This window comes from Hydra viridissima, unplaced genomic scaffold (assembly GCF_058129835.1).
Source record: "Hydra viridissima isolate aposymbiotic clone 2 unplaced genomic scaffold, HvirCarnegie_v1 scaffold_14, whole genome shotgun sequence".
NCBI lineage: Eukaryota > Metazoa > Cnidaria > Hydrozoa > Anthoathecata > Hydridae > Hydra > Hydra viridissima.
The window spans coordinates 5,526,574-5,537,500 of NW_028324313.1; the positions used below are offsets into that span (position 1 = coordinate 5,526,574).

At 31.8% G+C, this 10,927-nt stretch overlaps 1 protein-coding gene, 2 long non-coding RNA genes and 1 pseudogene across 6 annotated transcripts in view; 3 read left to right on the forward strand and 1 right to left on the reverse strand.

The window, feature by feature from the left end:
* Nucleotides 1-10,927, forward strand: part of LOC149879026 (uncharacterized) — a 106,772-nt gene that overhangs the window by 20,707 nt on the left and 75,138 nt on the right. The gene's annotated exons all lie outside the window — the stretch shown is intronic.
* LOC149879028 (uncharacterized) lies at nt 3,240-6,446 on the forward strand (annotated as a pseudogene). The gene is made up of 5 exons (XR_016447106.1): nt 3,240-3,942; nt 4,016-5,237; nt 5,334-5,454; nt 5,566-5,609; nt 5,699-6,446. The product of XR_016447106.1 is annotated as an uncharacterized LOC149879028 (transcript).
* Nucleotides 8,782-10,927, forward strand: part of LOC149879029 (uncharacterized) — a 5,870-nt gene continuing 3,724 nt past the window's right edge. The window contains exon 1 of the long non-coding RNA XR_016446879.1: nt 8,782-8,976. This is a non-coding gene — a long non-coding RNA (uncharacterized LOC149879029). The remainder of the gene's footprint in view (nt 8,977-10,927) is intronic.
* The window catches only part of LOC145180874 (very long chain fatty acid elongase AAEL008004-like), a 7,610-nt gene continuing 6,785 nt past the window's right edge, over nt 10,103-10,927 (reverse strand). For all 3 annotated transcript variants that reach the window (XM_090071590.1, XM_090071588.1, XM_090071589.1), the window contains exons 6-8: nt 10,840-10,927; nt 10,513-10,705; nt 10,103-10,383 (exon numbers count right to left, since the gene is read on the reverse strand). The exon at nt 10,840-10,927 is cut by the window's right edge and continues 40 nt beyond it. In XM_090071590.1, the coding sequence (XP_089927716.1) occupies nt 10,532-10,705; nt 10,840-10,927 (262 nt within the window). In that variant the 3' untranslated portion in view covers nt 10,103-10,383; nt 10,513-10,531. The remainder of the gene's footprint in view (nt 10,384-10,512; nt 10,706-10,839) is intronic.

A 10,927-nucleotide genomic window follows, 5' to 3' on the forward strand; every position in this document is an offset into this window, starting at 1 on the left:
TGTTTATTTTTATTTTGATTTGGGGTGTTGAAATGTGGACGATTCATTCTATAAGACGTATAATCTCTTGCTGATGCATTATCGTACTAATCATTGTTGGTTTCATATGAGTAACTTTCATCAAATGTTGACATCTGATTGTTTGTGTTGGGGTTATATCTGCAATCGTAGGAGTCATCCCAATTGTAGTCTTCTGCATCATTATATTGCAAGGTTGTGTTATCTCTATGTTGAAAATTGTTCTTCTGATGTTGAGTCATATTATCCATTCCCAGCATACGAACTGGCAAATCATTCTTTTGATTTTGATGGGTGCCTGTTCGTGTATTTTCACCGCTATTCCAGTTGTTACTTTGTCTTCTTGATCTGAAATAATTATCTCTATAATTTGGTTGTGGATTATTTGAGGTAGTAGCTCTCCAATTTTGGTTATTCGAGTCGGGTTGAGTGTATTTATTTTCATTGTTTCTGTTCCAGTTATCGAAATTTTGTGGTGTCCAGTTTCTATTGTTTCTCCGTCGCGTTTGTTGAGTAAAGTTTTTCCTGTACTGATACTGCGAGTTGTTATTTTGTGGAATTCTAGGATCTTGGTATTCCTGTCTGCATTGTTTTGCTAAATGTCCTGCCTTATTGCATATATAGCAGATTGGTTGGTTTACTGGGGTTGGATTACAATCCTCATTATTCGTTTGTCTCTGTAGACGCATTTTTAACTTCCTGTTCTCGTCTTTGAGCCTTGCTACTTCTCTAGTCGCATTTTCGGGATTAGCTAAATTCGCAGGTGTTGTATTATATGCAACCACTGGTTGTGCATTATTCTCAGCGAATGTAACAGTGCTAGGTTTAACCAACTGGTTGTGTACTTTTGTCATGGCCTTTACTACTGTTTCAATTATGCGAGCGTTATCATCGATGTTAACTGAATTATTCACTCTTGAGATTCTGACTGCTTGTGTGTATGTCTCTGGTTGGCTTTAAAGAAGTTTTCTCTTTAGATTAGAATTAACTCCTTGAATAAAAAGATCTCTTTTGGTTTCTTCCGAAACATTTAACTCTTGTGACAACTTCTCTAAATTTGCAATGAAATGTTCAAGTCCTCTTTCTCCTTCTTTCAATTCATAAAGTTGGGTTTTCTTCATCCAAATACGTTCTGGTGGTTCGTACTCGTTTTGAAAAGCTTGTTGAATGAATTGTAAATCTTGTTTTGTTTAGTTTTGAAGGGATTCATAAAATATTGAAGCAGATTTACTTAAGCAAAGCGGAAAAGCGCTAAGTTGTTCGCTATTGTCCCACTTGTTAAAGGGAGCTGTTCTCTTGAATTGAAGGAAAAATTCTTTAACGTCATCATCTGCCTCCGTTAAACTGTGGTAAACTAGACTTATCAATTGTTGGTCTAAATGAGTTTGCAATCTTTTCTAACCAATTAAGAGCGTTTCTTTCATCACTTCGTCTAACCAGAGTAGCTTCCGCTTCTTGTTTTGCGATGGAGTTTAATGGTTTTCTCGCAACTTTTTCTATCATCTTTTCACTTATAACTTTATCAATATACTCATCTCGCCAATCATTTTCCTCGTGTCCTAGTAAGTCTCGATCAAAATGTTCAGTTGGTAAAACTTCAATGTCGGGTGTGGTACAGTTGGGTGCATGTGGTGTTTTTGAGTAAAATAGTGGTAAAACATTAGGATTATTGTTGTTATGAGGTGAACCTGAATAACTTGCCATTTTTAATATTGATAAAACTGTTTTTAAATGTTTATTAAAAATGTTAATTCACTTTTTTTTTAAAACTTTCTTTTTTTTTTCTTCTTTAAATAAAATGATTTCTCTTAAAATGTCTTTTTTTTCTTCGATCCTGTTTCAAAATAATCAATATACTTTTTTGAAAATGATTAATAATTAAAGTTCACTGATTTATGAAGAAATGAGTGAATACATAAATCTCGGTGGGACCTCCAGTGTGAGGGTGGCGTTTTTTTTTTTTTTTTTTATTCCGTTTTCTTTTGCAGTAAAGGGGAAGGGGAAGGTTTTGGTTAAGGTTTGTTTGGATTAGGTATATGGAGGTTGGGAACGAGGTTAAAGGTCTGGGAAGTACTTGGTTAGGTAAGGGCGAGGTTTAGGGAATAGTTTGGTTTGGAATGGGCAAGGTTTAATCTAAAAGGGCTAAACTTATAATTGCCGTCCTCAGTATATTCTATAATATAATAAAACTCAACAAATGTTTTATTAATGTGTAATGGTAGCACTCTTACTCTTATAACTTTTATATAATACAAATAATATTCTCTTACGCTTCTTGCAGTGTTCAATACTTTTTATTTAAATTACTCCTCTTTCTTTTATATCTTCTTTTATTACAAATATCTCTTCTTTAATAAAATCTTCTGGTTATTCCCCAACAATCAATATTAAAATCTTCTTTTCTTCTTTTCGTTTTATCGTCTACTTACGTGATAGATCGGTGAATCATCGTGTATAAGTCTTTTCTGATCGTTGTTTTTAACTTTTCTAATTGTCGCTTCATCATTTACGAGTCTCCACGTTTACGTCTTTTCTCAGTTGTTGTTTTTAACTTAATTCTTTTTGCTTTATCATTTATTTACGTGAATAGTGGACGAGTCATCTTGTATGTGTCTTTTCCGATCGTTGTTTTTAGCTTTTCTTATTATCGCTTTTTCATTTACGCGTCTTTGTGTTTACGTTTTTCCACAGTTGTATTTAACTTTTCTTCTAACGCTTTATCACTTATTTATGTGAAGAGTTGGTGAATCATCTTGTGTATGTTTTTCTATCAATCGTCGTTTTTATTTTAGTTTTCCCTCCTCACAGTAATAACATTTTTCATATTAATGACATGTTTTCTAGTAAAAAAAACAAAAAAAAAACGTGCCAACTTGGTGGTGTAAATTAAAATTCTAATTCGGCGAAAAACGAGCCGCGAATAAAATTGCGTCGCGCGAAATAATTCGCTCCGGAAATCCGCGTGGAAATCTTTGTTTGCCACCGAAATCAACTTCCTAAGTATAATAGCAAAAAAGCTATGACATTTTAAATAACCAAGGTCATGTGAAAAAGTTATGACCTTTCAAAACTTTGAAAGGTCATAACTCAGGAAATAATTGACTTAAGTCAAAAAAATTTACTTGTTTTCCTTCTGTCCATATGCCCAATAGGGTGTTTCAAAAAAAAGTCATGTCTGAAAAAAAAAAAGAGCCCTAGCTTATCATCTGCCCAGACCATGATTTAGTACTAAGGATTTTTTTTTTTATTATTTTTGAAAATCCTAAGAGTCCCTCCAGGGGGTAAAAGGGGCAATTTTTAGAGCGTTTTGTACCATTTTTAAAAGAGTTTGGAGGAAGTCTTAACATTAAAATTTTCAAATGTTTTTTTCATATTTCTGTTTGTAAAGACCTAGTTAATCTAAATAAAACGGGCTCTATTCTCAAAAAAATAAAATAAAATTCTAAAAACTGTTTTAAAAAACCCAAAAATCCATAAATATATAACAAAAACAAATATTTTTACGGTGTACTTATTTATATATTTTTTTAAATAAAATTTTAAATCTTTTCAGTAAATAATGTTTTATTTAAATATATGTTATATAAAACTTTGTTTTTAGATTAAAAATAAAAAAATTGTTAAAATGCCACCGAAAAAAAAAGTTAGAAGTAATAGATTGGTTGAAATATTTTTAGTTAAAAAATATATCATAAAACTTCCAGCAAATAAATTTGCAACTGCTAAAGAGGTAATTCAATATTATCTCTTTCTACGAAAATTAAGATGTGAAGCAAAACTTAAGTGCTTAGTAGGTTGTACTAACAAAAGTTCCTCTTTCATACCTAACTGCCCAGTTGATCAGTTTGACTGCTGCATATTATCTAAACTAATGGGTCCTTGGATACGTGGTGGATTTAAGGTGCTTACAATACAAAAGCTAAGGTAAGTTTTATCATTGAACTCTAAATCAGTTTAATCCATAAACCATTATACAAGCAAATATTATTTTTTAAAGGAATAAAGTTGAGAAACTGTTAAAAGAGTGGATGAAATTAAAAGATAAAAGAAAAAGAACAAATCTTGCTGAAGTAAAAAAAAGACATTTATTTGAAGAACAAATGAACAAAGTATTTTGGATTGGAAAACATCCTCATGTTATGTTTGAGGAAATATTAAAAGATAAAATGAGAAAAGTGAAAGACAAGGAAGAAGATATTGCTTTCTTAAAAGACCAGCTTTGGGAAAGGAAAGGAAGTCTTGGAGGAAAAGATAAAAGATATGAGTATTCTGTAGGAAGAAAGAAAAGAAGCAAATCAAATTTAGAAAAAGAGCTATGTGTAGAGTTAGATAAAAATGGTTTAGATTATCTAAGTTCTTCTAGTTACACTAGCGACGATTTAGGCCAGGAAACAGATATCGACTTTGATTTTAATGAGATTCCTAATACTCAAAATTCTGTTCTTCTTCCTAAAAAGATACTTCAGTCTACTGCTCATACAGCAGTGGGAGAGGGTATAACACCCCACCAACATACAGCTTTGATTAGTAGTGTTATTGTCATGGCTGGTGGTTCTGTAGCAAACTTTAAGTGCTCTAAATCAACATCTTATAGAGCTGCAGAGAACATAGTTTCTGCCGGAGCAACAGAAATAAGGGAATATATAAAAAACAGTGTAGTATCATCAGATTCACTAATGACCATACACTTTGATGGAAAAATAGTAAATGAATTGACGGAAGGAAAGCAATTAAAAAAAGATAGAATTGCAGTTTTGGTAAGGATTGATGGGAAAACAGAACTACTTTGCATTCCTCCAATAGAGTCTAGTTCAGGGGTTAATCAAAAGCAAGCTATTTTTGAATTAATGGAGTTTTTTGGATTAGGAGATAAAGTTAAATGTCTCTGCTTTGACACAACTTCAGCAAATACAGGAAGATGGCAAGGTACTTGCATGAGATTAGTTCAACAGATTCAACGCCCGTTGTTGCTGATTGCATGTAGACATCATGTAATTGAGCGACACATAACTCATTTCTGGAAGATTTACCCTAGCAGCGAAACTTCTGGTCCAGAAAACAAACTATTTGAATTTCTAAAAAAAAATTGGAACTGTGTAGATACTGAAACTAAGGAGCTGAAAAGACTAATAATACCACCTGGAACATGGATATATAATCAAAAATTAGCTGCTATTCAGTTTTTTACTAATGTGATCAATTCAAAGATCTTTAAAAAGGTGCTATTATAATTTTGATTTTGTTTATGTCTATTTATTCTAAATATTTAAAAGAAACGATTGTAACAAATTAAAAACATATTAAAAATTTATTAGGATGGAAATGTTAGAAAAGAATACCATGAGCTAGCTGAACTTACTTTAATGGTTCTATCGTCAAATAGGTTTAAATTCCATTTACCGGGACCAGTTCACCATTCAAGATTCATGGGAAAAGGTTTATACTATTTAAAATTGTATCTTTTAATGAATGAAATTCCAAACCTGACTAACAAAGAAAAAGAAGAAATAACTGGTATGGTTTTATTCATATCTCTTTTCTATACAGAGTGGTTTCTAAAAGCAGAGTTAAGTTCTTTAGCACCAGCACAGGTATATGGTCTTTTAATAATTTATTGAGAGGTTAGAAAGCTTGCTATTGATTAAAATGATTCAAAATGTTTATTAATACTGTTTATTAGGATATGAAAGCTTACTGGCAAATGAAAAGATATGAGGAATGGAATCTACTTGGCTCCCAAGCTGTTACGAGCTCTATTCTTAGACATACTTGGTATTTGGATCCCACTTTGGTAGTTTTTGCTCTAGCAGATGAAGAATGTAGGGAACGTGGTGATATGGCCAAGAAACTGTATAGTTTACCAAGATGTCCAAATGAAAATTTCCCTTTGGAGCGCCAAATAATGGACCAAGCTATATTAAAAAGCCTTAACTTCAGTAAAGATGAGCCTCCTAGTTTAGCTCCCTTAATAACAGACAAGTCGTGGCTAGTTTTTGATATGCTTAGACATGGAAAAGCAGAAACTCAATGGATGAAAACACCACCAGAATTTTGGAAATTCAATGATTTTTATCTAGAATTTAAAGCAACAGTAATTGGACTGATGTTGTTAATGACTGCTCTGAAAGGGCGGTAAAATTAGTTCAAGACCTAATAAACAGAGCATATTCTGAGGAGAAAAGGCAGGACACCCTTCTCTTCACAAATGATTACAAGAAAAACAGAAAAAGCAGAAAAAAAATCGATTATGAAAATGCTGCTAGCAGAAAAAAAATCTAGTTTTTTATTTTACATTTTTTTCTTTAACAAATTTTTAATCTGTTTTTAATTTGAAAAATTACTTTGTTTTTAATAGATAGCTGTAATAAAGATGATCATAAATTAACTAAGATTACTGTATTTCAATTTAAAACAAATTTTACATTGGATTTGAAGTTTTTTGTAGTTTCATAAATTTTTATTTTTTTTTTAGTTTTCGGAAAAAACCATTTGGTTTTGAATATTTCATTACAAAAAATATTTAATCATTTCCTTATTATTCATTCCCAGGCCCTCTTTTTTTATTATTTCCTAGAATAAACTCTGTAGCTGAATACAAGTGAATTTAATATAATACTGCATCGAAAATTTAATCGAAAATAAACCTACTAATATGAATTTCAAAAAAATATTGTTTAACATTTATGGGTTTTATAAAATCAAAAAAACCCTAAATTTAGGATTTTTTAAAACAGTTTTTAGAAGCTTTTTTTTTTTTGGAGAATAGAGTCCGTCTTATTTAGATTAACTAGGTCTTTAAAAACAGAAATATAAAAAAAAAATTAAAAATTTTAATGTTAAGACTTCCTCCAAACTGTTTTAAAAATGGTACAAAACGCTAAAAAAACTGCCCCTTTTACCCCCTGGAGGGACCCTTAGGATTTTCAAATATAAAAAAAAAAAAATCCTTAGTACTAAATCATGGTCTGGGCAGATGATAAGCTTTTTTTTTTCAGACATGACTTTTTTTTGAAACACCCTAATGCCCAACATGTGAGCCAATTTTCATCAAAATCCGAGAAACAAACAGGAAGTTTGTACAGAGTAGACGGAGTCACCATTACAGCAAACGAGTCTTCGTTGAAATCCGTATTAACCTTTGGAAAGCCTGGAGCAACGACAAAATACTGGGTAGATTTTAACGTAAATAACAGCATAGGACCGCTCCTCGGATTCGACGAAACGAATACACCTACGTTAAAAAAAGAGAAGACCCTGTTGACCGTAATAAAGTCACAAGTGTGTTCGACACTTACGAGTCTGAAAACATCGTGAGAATTGAAGATACTGCAGTGATCCGAGTAACCAACGACATTATCGGCTCGTCTTATTTAGACGGAAAAACGACAAACGACATTTACTCCTTTTACCCACAGGTTAAACCCGGCTACAAAATTGTTGAAAAACCTTTTCACTTGATATACCTTCCCATCGTTGTAAGCAAAATTTCAAGAATGGAAACGCAAATTGTCAAAATGCAATTTAACAAAATTAGAAAAGCCTACAGCAACGGAAAAGAAGTCACGCTCAAACTCAGCAAAAAACAACTCATACACAACTCTAAAATGGAAGGAGGATTCATCGGTGCGCTACTCCCTTTGCTCGGCATGCTCGGAAGCACTCTAGCCACAAGAGTCGTCCCTGCTCTTGCCACTGGACTTCTTGCCGGTGTTGACTCTTCTGTCGGTTCTGCCATGGTCGACAAAATCACTGGACGTGGTGTGGTTTACTTGAATGAAAATGGAAAAGTAATGAAATTAACCGCAGCTGGCTCTGGCTTATACTTAAGACCTTGGTCTAAAAGCGTCAACGGAGACGGGCTCTTCTTAAAAACTGGCAAAGGTTACGAATTTGTTGGATCCGGTTTATTGCTCGGACCCAATTCACCCTTCTCAAGCATACCCTTTTTAGGCGCCATTCTCTAAAATTTTTTATTTGACAAGAATAAAAAATCTTTCAAAAATCGCAGATTCTCCAGGATTCGAAGAATCTAAAGAAAATACACTTTTACCGTCCCCATTTCTCCTGTGGACAAAATCATCAAAGGTTTGCCCTCTTCTACAAACAGATCCACGACGCTTGAAAAAGAAACTATTTTGAAACTCGATACAGCTGCACCAAATCAACCTTCACTTCATCTTCAGTTTCTTCTCCAAACTTAAAGCTCTCAGAAAAAATACCGCATGTCTCAATTGAAAATATCAACACCCCTTTCTCTAAAGCCACTCTAAATTCCGAGGTCGGCTTTATCATCTTACACATATCGCTAAACCTCGAAGCCGAAATTCTTCTCTTTGACCGAAAAGAATAGCGCTTACTCAAATTCACGTTTTGAATGATTTCCGTCGCCACCTTAATATTATAGGCAAACTGGTCTAAAGATCTCACGGCGATTTCCAAACTTCCCTCATTCAAAATCGACAAAGTCAACTCGCTACCACTTTTCACCGTTTTAAACACCTTGCTCATATAACTCTCAATGCCTACATGCAACGGCTCCTCAAAATCAAACACGTACTCGTCAAACTGATCTGCAAAAAGTTCCACTTCAAACATTAAGTTTATCGTTGTTTTTGTTTTCACACAAATTCCTTCTTTACTTATCTTCAAACACACCATCCTCATATCATTGAACAAAAGATAAAACAACGCTTTCATTTCACCTGCATGCTTTGTTCTCGCTAAAAACATTTCTTTTTTTTAAAGAAGAAAATAAATTGAAATCATTGCGGTAAGAAATTTTTATGACAACATAAGCATGGCAAGAAATATTTTATAACTTCAACATAAGAAGAAATATTTTATAACCTCAACACAAGAAGAAATATTTTATAACTTCAACACAAGAAGAAAAATTTTATAACTTCAACACGGAAAGAAAACAAATATTATTTCATCGCACATTTTTTTGAAAAAAAGGTAAGTCAACGCATCAAAATTATCAACCTTAAGTATGGAAAAATGCTCATGCGCCAGAACCCGCATTTCTCTACTACTTGCGATGTTAATTCGTTAACATGCATGTAAAATTGTTTCTATCACGAAGACAAAGATTTTATGGCATAAGTTAATCAACTAAAACTAAATCACGATAAATGGTCTCTACAAGGTAAAAAGGTCTCTAACACAATTGGTTCTATAATGAAAAAGAAACCTGAAAAGAAACAACTGAAACACTTATGAAAAGAGAAGGAACAACGTTGAAACAACTAAATGGACTTGATTACAAGAAAAATACTACAACTAAATCTCAAAACAATTAAAAGTCCCATCACTCAAATCTGATAAGGGTAATTTAAAAAAATGAGTTTGTAATTGAAGTGAAATTTTGATAATTATGGTTTCGGGAATTCTAACTGATTTAATAATCTGCGGACCGCATGTGGGAACACAAGTCAAGGGAAAAAAAACTGTTGACCAATTATATATTAAGAATAATTAGATGTCTAACTGCCGTAAATCGGCATAAGAAAAAGTGAAGCAAAAATCGGCCATTATGGGAGGCAAAATCTTTACGCTATTTATCAAAACAAAACAAATACGAAGCTTAAGATTTTTTTAATTTAATGCAATCAATAAAAAATCGATACACAGATATCTGAAAATTTTGATGTTATTTTGATTTTGATTTAAAATTTAATAATTATGTAAAATATGCATTGTTTTTATTTTTATCCAACTCAAATCTTAGATTTAGTTGGATTTTAATCTATAATCTATTAACATTTTATACACCTGTTAGTCATTAATTCCCCTCTGCAGTAATGCTAGGAGGTATTATAACATAACTGCAAGGTAAACAGAGTTAAAACTTGTAATGAAACATTTTATAAAACTGTTTTGACTATTAACTAAGCTCTGAGTGACACAACTTAGAGGTTCCTTCTAGAAATGTTAGAATTTTATTTATGGTTAAACACTTCTTGTTATCATAAAAGTCATTATTACTTTTTTCTAATTTTTTTTTTTTTTTTTAATTTACTATTTATTAAATTTGCCCCTCCCATAATGACCGATTTTTACTTAAAAAAATACGCGGAAGTTAGACATCTAGTTATTTTTAATATATCATTGCTGTTGACTGATAGAAAATAAGCGAACCAAATCGCAGCAAACATAATTTTTTTATAATTTTTTTTTTAAATGAATAATACTAAAGCTGATACTAATTAGAAAAGCAAATAAAAAATTTAACACGTATAAAAATATTAAAAAATCACTTTTTTTCAGTCGTAAAATTTATAAACTGGAATTTGCAACAAATTTTCTCCTGAGAATTTCATTTCGATATTATGAAACTTCATATGCAAGTGACCTGCTAAGTATCTAAGTAAAAAAATATATTCTTAAATGAAAACCATTTTTTTAAGCAAGCAATAATAATTGTACCATTTAGGTTTGACTGAGGTTAACATTTAATGAAAAAAAAAATTCATCGATTAAAACAAAACTTACTTCTAATTAAAAGTTATTACTAATCCTCCTTCGATTTATTTTTTAAGTTGTATGAGTTGTTATAGAAATTGTTGAACAACCAGAATAGGGAAATCATGTAAAACAAATGAATCCAAAAAAAATATACATTTCCTTCATGTTGACAAGAATAAATGGAGTTCACACAAAATGCAAAAATAAGTACAAACTGTGCCTAAACAAAAAGTTAAAATACTTATTTAAAAAAAAGGAGAAAATTCTGTAGTAAATTGAAACAGGATGAGTGGTACATATTAGCTAGAGTAAATATTCAATAACTAATGTGCAACATTTTTTTTTTTTTTTTACCATTTGCATTCTAGTGAGATACTTTTTCCACCACAAATATTTTTGCATGTGAGGACCAGCAGCAGCTAACATGTAGTAGGTGTACATA